The 17,731-nt window shown below is 45.2% G+C and overlaps 1 protein-coding gene across 2 annotated transcripts in view; it reads left to right on the top strand.

Moving 5' to 3' along the window:
- LOC308676568 (F-box/LRR-repeat protein 20-like) overlaps window positions 1-17,731 on the top strand; it is a gene marked incomplete at both ends in the record, with an annotated part of 278,610 nt that overhangs the window by 117,137 nt on the left and 143,742 nt on the right. For both annotated transcript variants that reach the window (XM_081342445.1, XM_081342446.1), the window contains one exon: window positions 6,953-7,014. In XM_081342445.1, the coding sequence (XP_081198571.1) occupies window positions 6,953-7,014 (62 nt within the window). The remainder of the gene's footprint in view (window positions 1-6,952; window positions 7,015-17,731) is intronic.

A 17,731-nucleotide genomic window follows, 5' to 3' on the forward strand; every position in this document is an offset into this window, starting at 1 on the left:
TTCATCCATGGGATCTTTCCTTGCAAACACATAGTATTGCCTTCCCACTTACTTCATAACAATCTACAACTTACTGTTTCTTTCATAGCCTGGGGGTTATATAACATTTATCCAAAGAACTGGGGAACTGGGGGGCTGCATGAAAAAAAGAAAAAGGAGGCAGAGAGAACATATCGCTGAACCTAACATTTCAATTCAGGAATGTTGAGCAGCATGTTCCAAACCCTGTGCAACTCCTCCAAACCTGTCTTCACCATTGAGGAAGGAAACCACCATGTCACCACTTTCAGCCAGGGACCAAACGTGGGTGATTTTAGGTACAAATGTGTCAGTGAAATTCCCTAAAGGCTGTCCAGAAGGGTCAAAGGGCTGGGAAGTTTGCGAGCATAAGGGCAAAACAGAAGCTTTAGGACAAAGGGTAGGGCCCTCACTAATACTGCTTTGGAACCTAATGCCCGAAGTATTTGGAGCAGCAAAAAGAGATGGATCAAGCTGGTGTGGCCAGTAGGATCCAGACACTGCTGGAAAGGAGTCAAGAACAGAGGCAGAATCCTGCCCAACAGAAGGGGAAAGAGGGGGAACAATGTTACGGGTGTCAAAGGCAAAGTGGTCACATACCTGAAGCTTGGCCAGAGGAGAGGTAACTGCAGGGGAGAGTTGCGTATACACAGCTGAAGAAGGGGGAAGTGGCACCTTTGGAGAGGGTGAGCCCATTTCCAGACTCTCCACCACCTTAGGCTGAGGCCAAAGTTGTGCATTCTTAATACAGGCAAGGGCAGGTATGGGGTTCAAGGGAAGGGGAGTAGGTGCAGGAGGGGGTATGGGGGAAAGGGGACAAAGGTCGCTGGAGAAAGCATGGAGGTCAAGGCGAAAGAGGAAGGAGGGAAAATAGACAGGCAACAGCAACACTTTTGACAGGGGAAGGTGGCATGGGAAGGAGACTGTAATAGCATACCAAGGGCATGCTTATTGGCAAGTTTGGGGGAGAGGAGATTGGTGGCCTTTAAGACCTTACTCGGTGCATAGTAACAAGCCTGGAGAACAGAATGAGACAGGATCAGAAGGTGATCACTGCCCTTCTTTGCTTTTGTTTCTGATTTTGTCTTCATGGTGTTCAGTCCTTGAAAAGAAATAAAGCAGACATCAGCAAAGTTGGAAACAAGGCCTGAAGTATATCCCTCCGAACAAGCCAATCTGGGTGTACCGTTGTCATTGGATTATTCAGAAGGGTACAGCCCACAGCCATTATACTCCTTCACCATGGGGAGCAATGCATGGATGACCTGTTAAAATCAGAAGAGCTACCCCCTATAGAGCACAGAGATCACAAATTTAAAAAAGCAAAAAGCAAAATGTAGAAAGACAACACTTGTGAATTTGTGAATGAGCAAGGGATAACGACCTGCTCAATCAGGCTACCATGCTTGTGGTTACATTTTTTATTTTCTCTCAACTGTGCATTAATCCATCAATTCAATCACTTTGTCCATCTCTGGCCGTGTCCCTCTCAGGAGAACGGAAATGCAAATCTGGACTCCACAATCACTTCATACATTGTACATCTCACCACACACACTCCAATCATGGTTGAGGGCAGGATACCTGATGGTTTCTTTGTTCCATCTCTTTTTTTTCCTTTTCATCTGTTCGTTTTCTCCTCTTAGATAGTTCAGGGAACCAACTACCCAGGGGCAAATAGAAGGATTCTGAACCCAGCCAATATAGGCAGTCCTTATGTATGGAAGAGGTCCACACCTTCTTGGCAGTAGAACAGAGAAATAACATGCTACTCCAGCAAAAAGGCCAACCCTTATCTACAGGAAAGGTAGCAGGCACAAAAAAGTGATGGTAATAGACAATAGAACACACTACCCCAGCAAACAAGCTGACCCTTATCTACAGGGTAGGTAGCATCCACAAAAGTCAGGACATAGGTATATGTTGACAAACACCAACACAAGCAAAGGATGCACAAACAGCATGAAGCACATTACAGTATACAGAAAAGTAAAGGAATGGCAGACACGAATGGGTGACGCTACACCCGACCACACTGGAAAATTAGACAAGCAGACAAAGGCAAATTGCCATACAACACCAGCAAAAAAACCTGCTGACATATGCAATATAGGAACAAACAATGCTAAGGGCAAGTTGAGCAACAAAGAAACCCAGCTTGAGCAAGTGCAACAGGGAAAGCTAGGTAGCCTAAACACCCCCTCCTTGATTTCCTTGATCCAAAGGAGAAACACTTAAATATAGCAAAAATAAAACTCAAAAAAACAGGTGCACTGAGTAGGGCCAGCACAGCCAGCTCACCAAATGACAAAGCTTGGAAGGATAAACAAGGACAACATGAAAAGCGAGTCAATATACAAATCCATGCATCGCAAGATCCATAAAAGCAAACACATCTCCTATGACCAAGCATAAACAACCTGAATAAAATCCCCAAAACAATATCAATAAAACAGTGGAACAGGATCCCCAAATTGTCAACATTAAAATAACTCCAAAATCTATCACAACTTCATTCCTTGCCAAATGTTGTTAAAAGAGGATGGGACACATCTTTAGAAAACGAGGCTGCAAGACACAACATACGAGGGCACAACCCTCACCTCAGGGGATGACCCCAGTCAATACAAGGGACTGATCAGCCCCCAGGAATGTCAGCTCCCCTTTGGGTCCTGGCCTTGGATCCAGTCCCGGCCATTTTTCCAAAGGGGCATGACAACCCTCACACAATTAGCTTGTCCCAAAAGCAAGTCTAGTTGTGACCCTTCCCTTGCTGCCAAATTAGGGGGACAAGCCAAACTAACTATAATACAACTTCACTACCTACCTACTTATGAGGGACCCAAAAAGGGAGCCCTTATGCTCACCTCTGATTCAAAGTAGATTGTGGGTGTGCGGAGAGAGTGGGCTGGTTACCTGTGTCCCCAAACCAGGAGGCAGTCAGAAATCCTAGCTGGATAGCAGGTCCCTTCCAGCATCTGTTTCTTCCCTGCCAACACAGCAAAACTGTCCCAAAAGCCAACTCCCAATACCCACATTTACCAAGAGTGCAACACAAAGTCCAGGGTTCCAAAAACCAAAGCACAGTCCCAGAGTCTGAAGTCAGAGAGCAGAGTCCAAAGTCCACAAACAAAGTCCAAAGTTCAAAGCCAAGAAACACGATCCAATACGTGGCAGTATCCATGAAATCTGGGAAGGTGCATGTCAAATCAAACAGGCACTCCTGACAAATGCACCTTCCCCCAGCATCCAGCTAAATCACCCCATCCCAGGTGTTCCTTGTGAGGATGGGGGTTGCTTCCTGGCAAGCAACCTCCCTGACCTCTGCCTCCCTTGTCTCTGCTCTCTGTGCCTGCAGATTGGGTGGTAGTGGGAGGTGTTCCTCATTGGAGGTAATCTGTAGCCTGTCATCACCACTGACCCTCCACATCTAATTCTCTGCAGCAAGCAGCTCCCTGTCCAGTCAGCTGCCCCTCCCAATGTTGGATTGGCCAGGGACTGCATCGTCCTCAGCCTTGGGACTCTCCAAGCTGTGCCATCCCCGGTGGATGATCTCAGTTCCCACTCCTCATCATCATCATGTCATCATCACAAACAGCTGAACTGCCACCTAAGTATCCCTATTAAGTTCAGCAAGGTCACTATATTATGCAGGGTCTTTGTGGAAGAGGGGGCTGATAGCCAGGCAGCTCAATACCCATCAGCTGAGTTGGCCACCTAATTTCAACCTGAAGAGCACAAAGTTAACACACTAGACCAGGGGTTGGGAACCTGAAACGGTGAAAGAGCCACTCGGAACTGGTTCCCTCACAAAAGAAAAAACTGGGAGCCGCAAAAAGTGCACGTGCATGTGCAGAACAGGGGGCTTAATTGACTAGAAGAAGCAAAGTTTGGGAGCCCCCGCTCTTGCTGTCTTTGGCGGCTGTGGCGGCAGACGCAGAGGTGTGTCCGGGCAGCACCGCCTGGTACTTGGAGGGGTGGGAGCTACTGGTGGCATTGCCCATGCCCGCTTGCCGAGTACTGCCTGCCAGGCATGGCAATGGCACTAGGCCGCCCCAACAGCAGCCGCAGCTGCCAGAACGATTGCCCGGCCATGGGGGCCGGCACGGGAATTTGGTTCTGTGGGGGAGGCGGAGGCTGGTGGAGATGCGGCGGCAGCTCCTCTTTTTTTGGGCCAGGCAGCAGAGAGAAGGGGGAGGTGGAGGCTGGCAGAGCTGCGGCGGCAGCTCCTCTTCCTTTGGGCCAGGCAGCGGAGAGAAGGGGGAGGCGCGCCAATGGCTTGGACTTGCTGCCAAGGTCAGCAGGCCTGGCAGGCACCGCAGGGGAATCTCTTGGAAGATCCTCTGCCTGCGGGACGGCCAAAAGGCGGGGGCCGACAGGGGAAGCTTCCGAGACCCCCGGTGACCCCCCCAGGCTAGCAGAGGTGGCGGTGGAGCAGGGCGAGGGGAGACCCGCTGGGCAGGGAAGAGGTGTGCCCAGGGCAGGTGGATCCCCATGCGGCGATGGGGATGCCTCTGGGTCCCTGGAGAAACGGCGAGGGGGGGTGCCAAAGCTGCCAGCAGGAGTACTGGCTACAACCACTTGGGGAGAGGTAAATGCCCCCTCCGACCGGTCCAGGCCTGCTCGCATTTAGACGGGAGGGCGAGGTGAGTGCAGGGTGCAGCGAGAGGAACCGCCACCTCTGCTGCTGCCGAGCCCCGGGCAGGCGAATCACCATGCAGCGGCGGGGACACCTCCTGGTCCCTGGAGAAACAGCGAGGGGGGGGCGCCAAAGCTGCCAGCAGGAGTACTGGCTACAGCCACTTGGGGAGGGGTAAATGCCCCCTCCTACCAGTCCGGGCCCGCTCGCATTTAGATGGGAGGGCAGGTGAGTGCAGGGTGCAGCAAGAGGAACTGCCGCCACTGCTGCCCCCGAGACCCGGGCAGGTGGATCCACATCCACATCCACATCCACCACCACCCCCCGGGCTAGCAGAGGTGGCGGCAGAGCAGGGTGAGGGGATACCTGCCGGGCAGGGAAGAGGCAGACCCGGGGCACCCTGAGACTGGCTGCCCCCACCTGTGCAGCAGGTAGAAAAAGGGCCCACTCACCTTTCCAGTCCTCCCGTCTCTTCCTCCGCTGCCGCCACTTGCAGTCCGAAAAAGCAAAGAGGTTTGTGGGCAGTCCCACAAATGGCTTGTGGGCAGTCCCACAAACCAAAAAAGTTCAATCAATTCAAACTTTGCAAAAAAAAATTTGTGAGAAGTTTGAATTGATTTGTTGAACTTCTTTAGTCCCACTTTTTTTGGGGGGGGAATGCACATGGTGGAGGAGGACTGGAAGTCGCAGGAGACGGCTTAAAGAGCCGCATGCGGCTCTGGAGCCGCGGGTTGCCAACCCGTGCTCTAGACAAGCAATCTGTCCATGTAAACTAGCAATCTGCTTATAAATAGGACAGTATCCAAACTTAGTGCCATGAAAAACAGCTGCAAAATGAGTGTTGCACTGAACTAAGCCAGACATTCTAAGCTAAAATTGGAATCACACAAGCACTTACCAAGGATGAACTGCTGTTTTCTAACTATTGATGTTTTTTATTTAGACTACACTTTTGCTCAGATGCACACTTCTGGTCAGATGCCCTCACAATGAGTAATTCCACAGAGTCACTGCAAATAGATATTCTCTTATAGCCTTCCTGTTTTAGATTTTTCGTTGCATGATTCATTCACAGTTAGGCATGCAGCCCGCTAGCTTGATCCACTGAGTGAAGTCCCAGTTGTCTTTGTTCTGAGCTACTCCTCCCAGCAACCTGTGGTGCTATGCAAATTCAACCAGTAATTCAGTTACCAGGTGACTAGCTTGATCAACTGGGCAAAGTCCCAGTTCTCTTCAACTCGTGGTAAGCTACTCTTCCCAGCAACCTCTGAGGTAGACATCCAAAAAAATTAGCACTTTTTATTTTCTCAATATGTGGTTGTAAATACTGTAGTTACATTAAGACAACTATGATTTTTTGAGCATATAATTATGTTATAAAAAGCTGTAGTTGCAGGCTCATCCTTCAGTGTGCCCAAAACAGGTCATATTGCAGCTAATTGTGGTCTGTAAATGTCTATTAAAGCTTAGTGTTACATATGTTTGTTCAGTAGTGTCAGGATAGCAATGTGTTGCATTAAGCCATGGTTGCTTAGTTGTGTTACTGGATTCTATGAACAAAACATTCAAGTTTTTAAAACACTGTTAATAAAAAGGGACATACATTCTACCACTTATCCACTGGAAATCTTGCATACCTGCTGACATAGAAATGTTGTGTGGAGAATCATGTGCATTCAGACAAACTTTTGGCACCTAATACAGCAAGGCAAGATATATGTTGAAACTCCCAAAAAGATTATTTTGCAATACAGTGTTAGAATTAAGATATCACATGACTCAATGTTTTCAAGTTTATTTGAACAGATGTTTGAACTCCAGTGTCCAGTGCTTCAGGATCATGAGTCAGTCTGCCCAAAGAGAATAGTTTTATCTTTGGGGAAAACAGATCCTATGCAACTAATATAGTACAAAAGAAATGTTACTTAAACTCAGATCTACAATCTACAACTTATGTCTACCATGCACAAATCCATATGCTGTGGCAGAAAAAAAATAGAAACCATGAGATTTGGGGGAGCATAGTCTTCTTGATCCCAGTACTATTACAGAGATTAAAAAATAAGTATAATCTAATTAATAGTAATAAATAGTCCCAATGGTTCAGTGGTGGTTGCAGTATATTTCCAAATTACTTTTCAAAATAAATGTACAAAAGATAATCTAAACGCTCTCAGTCCAGTTTGCCTTAAAAATAATTTCTTTGTACAAAGGTGCCATGTTTTGTGTTGGTAAGGATATGATCTATAATGAAATTGCAGAAGACTTAATGTGCATTTTGCTTTTATTTTGCAGATGTTCTCAAACAATGATGAGGCTATGATCAACAAAAAGCTTCCCAAAGAGTTGCTTCTTCGGTAAGATGTCTTCTGGTTTGTTTAAGGATTGAACAGATGTTTAGATACTGTGTTTCCCTGAAAATAAGACCTGGTCTTATATTTTTTTGCCTCCAAAAGAGGCAGCAGGTCTTATTTTCAGGGGATGTCTTACGCGCTTACCTTAGGACTGCCGCAGCCAGGCCTCCCACACCCCAACACCTGCCTTGCCTTGCCGGCCCACTTCTTCTGCGGCCGCTCACTGCTGCTTGTGCACGTCGCCCCCAGCCTCCATTTCACCATCAGAGGCATTCTTGAAAGACCTCTGCAGCCAAGAAACGAGCTCCGGATTTATGCACGTAGTGCCCTCTGGCCTCCATTTCACCATCAGAGGCCTTCCAGAAAGACCTCTGCATTTGAGAAACAAGCTCTGGATTGACTCGTACGGCACCCTCCCCAGCTTCCGTTTAGCCATCAGAGGCCTTTGGCAGCGGCGAGCAGACACAAAAGAAGTGGGCAGGCAAGGTGAGACAGGTGTCAAGGCGTGGGAGGCCTGGCTGCAACTGTCCTAAGGTAAGTGGGTGCAGGGCATGTGGGGCAGCTCCACCCCCCCATCCCCACCCTACCTTGATTTTTACCCGTGCGCCTCGCCCCACCTCGTGCAACCAGGTGCAATGGAGTGGGGCTTATTTTAGGGGTAGGTCTTATATTGGGCACACGTGTAAAAATCAAGCTAGGGCTTATTTCAGGGTAGGTCTTATTTTTGGGGAAACATGGTAATATGAGAGTAAACCAAGATACTGGTTGCCTGCAAACAAAACATCCCAATACCTAGATTCTGAAATCTGGGAAACTAAATTCCAAAACTTCCTGAAGTATTTGCTCTGTCAAATTAGTTCTGCTTTATGCAATGCAACCTTTCATTAGATTTAGAAAAGGGCTGCTTACAGTGTGTTTTGGCACAGTTAGTAAAACCATACAGCTGAGTGTGTCATCTTCTCTTGCTTCCATAAGGAGTCAAAACTTGAAGAGCAGCATTATGATGCCTTAAAACCTGTCTACAAATAATCAAAGAAAGCTTATTGAAATGAAGATATTGCTAAAACAAAATGGAAAATTGATAGGTTTGTTTCAGATTCCAAAAAATGTTGTCATAGACAAGTAGTGCACCTTTAAACTATTCTCTAGTATGCTCAACTATCTGTGTGTCCAGATTCAAATTTGCTCCAAACAGACTGTATTAACCTTTTCTACTGGGACGCGGTGGCTCAGTGGGTTAGAACGCTGAGCTTGTCGATCAGAAGGTCGGCAGTTTGGTGGGTCAAATCCTGAGTGCCGCGTAACAGAGTGAGCGCCTGTTACTCGTCCCAGCTTCTGCCAACCTAGCAGTTCGAAAGCACGTAAAAATGCAAGTAGAAAAATAGGGACCACTACGGTGGGAAGGTAACAGCGTTCTGTGCGCCTTTGGCGTCTAGTCATGCCGGCCACATGACCACGGAGATGTCCTTGGACAAGCGCTGGCTCTTCAGCTTTGAAACGGAGATGAGCACTGGCCCCTAGAGTCGTAAACGACTAGCATGCATGTGCGGGGGAACCTTTACCTTTACTGGAAAAGAGCATTGATGATATAACCTAGTTTGGTAATGAAACATCTGCAAGAAAACAACCAAGCTCAGAGAGCACCAAGGACCACCTTTTCTACTGTTTAGAGCAGAGGTCCCCAACCTTTTTGGCACCAGGGACTGGTTCCATGGAGAAAGGTTTTTCCACGGACCGGAGAGTGTATAGTTTTGTGTGCTGCCTGCATCCCACGGATGGAGTTTTGCTTGTTCGTGTGGACCGGTTTCTGGCATGCTGCAGCCCGGTACCGGTTTATGGACCAGGGGTTGGGAACCCCTGGTTTAGAGAAAAGATATTGTTCCATATTTTGAAAGGGTGTAGAAACAAATACTGAGGATATAATCTTGGTGCTTTTCTTGGTTCACAATTGCAGAATTGTACGTCTCATCCTAGAGCAAAAGCCACAGGTTTTAGGCTGATTTTAGCATTCCAGTTTAAGCTTTGTGGAAGAAAACATCTAATCCTATTTTTTGTTTTTGTTAGCCTGTCAAATGTTCATCTATTCTCATGCTTTCAAACTCCAGCATTATGGCAGATCCAAATAAGGAAAGATATTTAGAGAAACACGGTGGCTCAGTGGGTTAGGACGCTGAGCTTGTCGATCAGATGGTCGGCAGCTTGGTGGGTCGAATCCCAAGTGCCGCATAGCAGAGTGAGCGCCTGTTACTCGTCCCAGCTTCTGCCAACCTAGCAGTTCGAAAGCACATAAAAACGCAAGTAGAAAAATAGGGACCACTACAGTGGGAAGGTAACAGCGTTCCGTGCACCTTTGGCATCTAGTCATGCCGGCCACATGACCACGGAGACGTCCTCGGACAAGCGCTGGCTCTATGGCTTTGAAACGGAGATGAGCACTGGCCCCTAGAGTTGGAAACGACTAGCACGCATGTGCGGGGGAACCTTTACCTTTACCTTTATAAGATATTTATAAGATATACAGATATGTATAAGATATGTATAAGAATATACAGGTGAAACTCGAAAAATTAGAATATCGTGCAAAAGTTCATTTATTTCAGTAATGCAACTTAAAAAGGGAAACTAATATATGAGGTAGACTCATTACATACAAAGCAAGATAGTTCAAGCCGTGAGTTGTCATAATTGTGATGATTATGGTGTACAGCTCATGAAAACCCCAAATCCACAATCTCAGAAAATTAGAATATTACATGCAATCAATAAAACAAGGAGTGTACATAGAACAATATCGGACCACTGAAAAGTATAAGCATGCATATGTACTCAGTACTTGGTTTGGGCCCCTTTTGCAGCAATTACTGCCTCAATGCGGCGTGGCATGGAAGCTATCAGCCTGTGGCACTGCTGAGGTGTTATAGAAGACCAGGATGCTTCAATAGCGGCCTTCAGCTCTTCTGCATTGTTCGGTCTCACGTCTCTCATTTTTCTCTTGGCAATGCCCCATAGATTCTCTATGGGGTTCAGGTCAGGCGAGTTTGCTGGCCAATCAAGCACAGTAATCCCACAGTCATTGAACCAGGTTTTGGTGCTTTTGGCAGTGTGGGCAGGTGCCAAGTCCTGCTAGAAAATGAAGTCAGCATCCCCATGAAGCTCATCTTCAGAAGGAAGCATAAAGTGCTCCAAAATCTCCTGGTAGACGGCTGCGTTGACCCTGGACTTAATGAAGCACAGTGGACCAACACCAGCAGATGACATGGCTCCCCAAATCAACACAGACTGTGGAAACTTCACACTGGACTTCAAGCATCTTGCAGTGTGTGCCTCTCCATTCTTCCTCCAGACTCTGGGTCCTTGGTTTCCAAATGAGATGCAAAAGTTGCTCTCATCAGAAAAGAGGACTTTGGACCACTGAGCAACAGACCAGGTCTGTTTTTCTTTAGCCCAGGTAAGACGCTTCTGACATTGTTTGTTGTTCAGGAGCAGCTTGACAAGAGGAATACGACATTTGAAGCCCATGTCCAGGATCCGTCTGTGTGTGGTGGCTCTTGATGCACTGACTCCAGCCTCAGTCCACTCTTTGTGAAAGTCCCCAACACTTTTGAATGGCCTTTTGCTGACAATCCTCTCCAGGCTGCGGTCATCCCTGCTGCTTGTGCACCTTTTTCTTCCACACTTTTCCCTTCCACATAACTTTCTATTAATGTGCTTTGATACAGCACTTTGGGAACATCCAACTTCTTTTGCAATAACCTTTTGAGGCTTTCCCTCCTTATGGAGGGTGTCAATGAGGGTTTTCTGCACAACTGTCAGGTCAGCAGTCTTCCCCATGATTGTGATTCCTACTGAACCAGACTGAGAGACCATTTAAAGGCTCAGGAACCCTTTGCAGGTGTTATGGCTTAATTAGCTGATTAGAGTGGGACACTTTGAGCCTAGAATATTGCACCTTTTCACAATATTCTAATTTTCTGAGATTGTGGATTTGGGGTTTTCACGAGCTGTAAGCCATAATCATCACAATTATGACAAATCATGGCTTGAACTATCTTGCTTTGCGTGTAATGAGTCTATCTCATATATTAGTTTCCCCTTTTAAGTTGCATTACTGAAATAAATGAACTTTTGCATAATATTCTAATTTTTCGAGTTTCACCTGTGTGTATGTGTGTGTGTATACACACACACACACACACACAAAATTACAAAGTATAACTACTAATATCAATATTACTAACATCAACCTTAAGCATAATAAAATCCCTTCATTCCTCCCTTTTTAATATAAAAGCCGAATAGGCTTAGGGACTCTTGAAGAGGGGAATATAGTTAGAAGGCAAAGGTTTCAAAATCATTGCTTTAGCTGGTTTATCATTATAGGTAGGAGTGGCAGCAAAAGTTGGTCTGGATAGAGTAGATCTAACAATTTTCTAAATAAGTGGGAGAAGGCATGATAAACACAACAACCCTCCTAAGGCCAAAACCACAATGAACACTATCGTTTTCCAATTATCAAACATTCCCAAAAACCATCCTCCAACATCCAGTGCTCCTCCTGTCCATGTCTGGACAGAGACATGAGCCAGCTTTTGTATTCTGTCAGTGACTTCTTTGACATATTCCTTAATGTCAGACAGGGGAGTAATAATACAGTTTAGGGCCACAATGACGAAATAGAGGACCCATTTGGTAGGACAGTCAAATGAAAATAAGAAGTAATGTTCTCTCAAGCTTCACATTTAAAAATGAAACAATTATTTTGGGCCAGATCAATTAAAAAAGTGTCTGCAGTGTATGCCTCCCAGCATACACAAAGGACAGCACAGCAGGAGGCTGATGGTGCAGATCAGCAGAGGGGCTGGACAGCTCCGGGCGATGACTGCTCACTCAGGATAAGCCTAATGACTTAAGCTGTTGACAGCCCCAGGCATGGTCAGCCTGGTGGGAAGCCAGGATCTACACCCATTGTCACCTGCACTGGCAGGAAGCCCAGGTTTGAACTGATTGGATGCCATCCACCTGGGCAGGTACAAATAGACGCCAGGCTTCCCTGTTTCCCCAGTTCGTTCTGTTCAGAATAAACTCATCTTTACCCCAGCTCTGTGTCCGTCTCTATGTGAAGCACGCGACTTTACAGTGTCTTTGATACTGAGGGAATCTCAGTTGTGGTTTCCAGTTCATGAAGATCAACTTGGACCCATATTTGTATCTGGTTCAATTGATAGCAAGTTCAAATGATGCTGAGAAATCCATTGGTCTGGTTATGTTGAAGCACACCGGGTTGCAGGAATCCTTTGATTATGCCAGGTTGGGTAGGATGTGCAAACATATTTGGCATTTAATGAGTAGGCCTGTCTCCACACTTAGTCCATTTAGCTTGATTATAGTCAATAGCTTTAAATGCATCAAAAATAATTCTGGCACTTGTCTATAAGTCTCATGTTATTCTTCCCCAAAAGGTAATGTCTGTATGTTCCTTCATATGTCCAGATTTAAAGTTGTTGGTAAAGCTGCACTGTATTGACAGGAGCATAACAAGTGACCCTGTTGCCCCTTTGCAAGTGGAATACGTAGTCTTGTTATAAACACAACTCCCTTTTCTGCCATAAAGTATTGGGCCCATGGTCCTTCCTTCTACCAAAGAAGGTACGAGGGAAACAACAGTAGCAGAAGAAAAATATTGCAATACATAGTCCAGGTTCCAGGAACACAATTTCCAGGATAGTCCAATCCATTGAGGTTTTTCACATACTTAGATGGAAACAATTCAACAGGCGAGACAAGTTGAAATTTCATTTGCAGGCCATCCAGCTGTGGAGCTTGTCACTGGAGAGGGAATGATGGGACTTTCCATGGACTCACACCTTGATTCCTTAAATCAGGAGGACTTGGTATGGTTGAGACCACTCAGGACTGGTATTTCTAGGTGACAGTTCTCCAGGAACAACAATAGGCAGAGACAGTTGGTAGGGCAGTCTGGGCCTGTACTGACATAGGAGACAAAACCTGCACCAGATTAAATATTGAGTAATTTACTTCTCTTGCTCATTGATATTCTTGAACCTTCATGTAACAAAAGCCTCCCATACATCATTTGAAAGGGACAAAGACAGCTTTCCAATTGAGGCCTATATTGAAATGGCCTCACTGCCAAATTTTGTAAAGCTGTTTATTTACTTGTATTTATCACAGACCCCTTCATGGATTACTGCCTTGTTGTGGCGAAGGGGCTTGCATAATTCAATGAAGCTATGAGCTATGCCGTGCAGGGCCACCCAAGACGGACAGGTCATAGCAGAGAGTTCTGACAAAACGTGATCCACTGGAGAAGGAAATGGCAACCCACTCCAGTATCTTTGCCATGAAAACCCCATGGACAGTACCAAAAGGAAAAAAAAGATATGATGCTGGAAGATGAGCCCCTCAGGTTGGAAGGCGTCCAATATGCTACTGGGGAAGAGCAGAGGGCTAGTACTAGTAGCGCCAGAAAGAATGAAGCGACTGGGCCAAAGCCGAAAGGACGCTCAGCTGTGGATGTGTCTGGTGGTGAAAGGAAAGTGCGATGCTGTAAAGATTTTTTCTCCATAGGAACCTGGAATGTAAGATCCATGAATCAAGGAAAGCTGGACGTGGTCAAACAAGAGATGACAAGACCGAACATCGACATCTTAGGAATCAGCGAACTAAAATGGACAGGAATGGGTGAATTTAATTCAGATGACCATCAGGTATACTGTACTTCTGCGGGCAAGAATCCCTGGGATACCATCCCCAAAATGACAGAATGATCTCAGTTCGAATCCAAGGCAAACCATTCAATATCCAAGTCTATGCCCCAACCACCGGTGCTGAAGAGGATGAAATTGACTGGTTCTATGAAGCCCTACAGCACCTTATAGAATTAACACCAAAAAATAATGTCCTTATCATAATGGGGGATTGGAATGCTAAAGTAGGAAGCCAAAAGATAACCGGAATAACAGGCAAGTTTGGCCTTGGAGTATAAAATGAAGGAGGGCACAGGCTGATAGAATTTTGTCAAGACAATACGATGGTCATAGCAAACAGTCTTTTCCAACAACCCAAGAGACGGCTCTACACATGGACATCACCAGACGGTCAACACAGAAATCAGATTGACTATATGCTCTGCAGCCAAAGATGGAGAAGCTCTATACAGTCAGTAAAAACAAGACCAGGAGCTGACTGTGGCTCAGACCATGAGCTTCTCATTGCAAAGTTTAGGCTTAAACTGAAGAAAGTAGGAAAAAGCACTAGGCCACTCAGGTATGAATTAAATCATATCCCTGTTGAATATACAGTAGAGGTGACAAATAGATTGAAGGAATTAGATCTGATAGACAGAGTGCCTGAAGAACTATGGACAGAGGTTCGCAACATTGTATAACAGGTAGCAACCAAAACCATCCCAAAGAAAAAGAAATGCAAGAAAGCAAAATGGCTGTCTGAGGAAGCTTTGCAAATATCTGAGGAAAGGAGGGAAACGAAAGGCAAGGGAGAAAAAGAAAGTTACATGCAACTGAATGCAGAATTCCAGAGAATAGCTATAAGAGATAAGAATGCCTTCTTAAATGAACAGTGCAAAGAAATAGAAGAAAACAATAGAATAGGGAGGACCAGAGATCTTTTCAAGAAAATTGGAGAGATGAAGGGAACGTTTCATGCAAAAATGGGCATGATAAAGGACCAAAATGGCAGGAACCTAACAGAGGCAGAAGAGATTAAGAAGAGGTGGCAAAATTACACAGAAGAACTATACAAGAATGAGCTTAATGTCCCTGATAATCACAATGAGGTGGTCACTGACCTCGAGCCAGACATCCTAGAGTGTGAAGTGAAGTGGGCCTTAGAAAAGCTGAGCAACAACAAAGCTAGTGGAGATGACAGTATTCCAGCTGAGCTATTCAAAATCTTAAAAGACGATGCAGTAAAAGTGCTACACTCAATTTGCCAGCAAATTTGGAAAACTCAACAGTGGCCACAGGATTGGAAAAGATCAGTTTACATTCCAATTCCAAAGAAAGAAAGTGCCAAAGAATGTTCAAACTATCGCACCATTGCACTCATTTCTCATGCTAGTAAAGTTATGCTTAAAATCCTACAAGCTAGACTCCAGCAGTATTTTGGACCGAGAACTACCAGCAGTACAGGCAGGATTTTGAAGAGGCAGAGGAACTAGAGATCAAATTGCCAACATATGCTGAATTATGGAGAAAGCTAGGGAGTTCCAGAAAAACATCTACTTCTGCTTCATTGACTATGCTAAAGCCTTTGATTGTGTGGATCATAACAAACTGTGGCAAGTTCTTAAAGAGATGGGCATACCAGACCATCTTATTTGTCTCTTGAGAAACCTATATGTGGGCCAAGAAGCAACAGTGAGAACTGGACACGGAACCACTGATTGGTTCAAAATTGGGAAAGGAGTCCAGCAAGGCTGTATACTGTCGCCCTGCCTATTTAATTTTTATGCAGAGCACATCATGAGAAAGGCAGGGTTAGAGGAATAAAAAGTTGGAATTAAGATTGCCGGAAGAAATATCAACAACCTAAGATATGCAGATGATACCACTCTAATGGCAGAAAGTGAAGAAGAACTAAAGAGCCTCTTGTTGCGGGTGAAGAAGGAGAGTGCAAAACTTGGGTTGAAACTTAACATTAAGAAAACCAAGATCATGGCATCCGGCCCTCTCAATTCCTGGCAAATAGATGGGGAAGAAATGGAGGTAGTGACAGATTTTATTTTCCTGGGCTCCAAGATCACCGCAGATGGGGACTGTAGCCAAGAAATTAAAAGACACTTGCTCCTCAGGAGGAAAGCCATGGCAAATCTAGACAGCACACTAAAAAGCAGAGACATCACCCTGTCAACAAAAGTGCGTATAGTCAAGGCTATGGTCTTCCCAGTTGCAATGTATGGCAGTGAAAGCTGGACCATAAAAAAGGCTGAGTGCCAAAGAATTGAGGCCTTTGAACTATGGTGCTGGAGAAGACTCCTGCGAGTCCCTTGGACTGCAAGGCGATCAAACCGGTCAGTCCTAGAGGAGATCAATCCTGACTGCTCTTTAGAAGGCCAGATCCTGAAGCTAAACTCAAATACTTTGGCCACCTAATGAGAAGGAAGGACTCACTGGAGAAGAGCCTAATGCTGGGAAAGATTGAGGGCAATAGAAGAATGGGATGACAGAGAATGAGGTGGCTGGATGGAGTCACTGAAGCAGTAGGCATGAGCTTAAATGGACTCCAGAAGATGGTAGAGGACAGGAAGGCCGGGAGGAACATTGTCCATAGGGTCGCGATGAGTCGGACATTACTTCGCAGCTAACAACAACAACAATTGCCCTTGGAGTACAAAATGAAGCAGGGCACAGGCTGACAGAATTTTTTCAAGAGAATACGATGGTCATAGCAAACACTATTTTCCAACAACCCAAGAGACGGCACTACAAATGGACATCACCAGTCACAGAAATCAGATTGACTATGTGCTCTGCAGCCAAAGATGGAGAAGCTCCATACAGTCAGTAAAAACAAGACCAGGAGCTGACTGTGGCTCAGACCACGAGCTTCTCATTGCAATATTTAGGCTTAAACTGAACAAAGTAGGGAAAAGCACTAGGCCACTCAGGTATGATCTAAATCATATCCATGACGAATAAACAGTAGAGGTGACAAATAGATTTAAGGAATTAGATCTGATAGAGTGCTTGAAGAACTATGGATGGAGGTTTGTAACATTGTACAAGAAGTAGCAACTAAAACCATCCCAAAGAAAAAGAAATGTAAGAAAGCAAAATGGCTGTCTGAGGAAGCTTTGCAAATATCTGAGGACAGGAGGGAAACGAAAGGCAAGGGAGAAAAAGAAAGATACATGCAACTGAATGCAGAATTCCAGAGAATAGCTAGAAGAGATAAGAATGCCTTCTTAAATGAACAGTGTAAAGAAATAGAAGAAAACAATAGAATAGGGAGGACCAGAGATCTCTTCAAGAAAATTGGGGAGATGAAGGGAACGTTTCATGCAAAAATGGGCATGATAAAGGACCAAAATGGCAGGGACCTAACAGAGGCAGAAGAGATTAAGAAGTGGTGGCAAAATTACACAGAAGAACTATACAAGAACGAGCTTAACGTCCCTGATAACCACAATGAGGTGGTCACTGAGCTCGAGCCAGACATCCTAGAATGTGAAGTGAAGTGGGCCTTAGGAAAGCTGAGCAACAACAAAGCTAGTGGAGGTGACAGTATTCCAGCTGATCTATTCAAAATCTTAAAAGACGATGCAGTAAAAGTGCTACACTCAATTTGCCAGCAAATTTGGAAAACTCAACAGTGGCCACAGGATTGGAAACATTCAGTTTACATTCCAAGTCCAAAGAAAGGCAGTGCCAAAGAATGTTCAAACTATCGTACCATTGCACTCATTTCTCATGCTAGTAAAGTTATGCTTAAAATCCTACAAGCTAGACTCCAGCAGTATTTTGGACCGAGAACTACCAGCAGTACAGGAAGGATTTTGAAGAGGCAGAGGAACTAGAGATCAAATTGCCAACATACGCTGGATCATGGAGAAAGCTAGAGAGTTCCAGAAAAACATCTACTTCTGCTTCATTGACTATGCTAAAGCCTTGGATTTTGTAGATCATAACAAACTGTGGCAAGTTCTTAAAGAGATAGGAGTAACAGACCATCTTATTTG

This window comes from Vipera berus (assembly GCF_964194415.1).
Source record: "Vipera berus genome assembly, chromosome: W".
Taxonomy (NCBI): Eukaryota; Metazoa; Chordata; class Lepidosauria; order Squamata; family Viperidae; genus Vipera; species Vipera berus.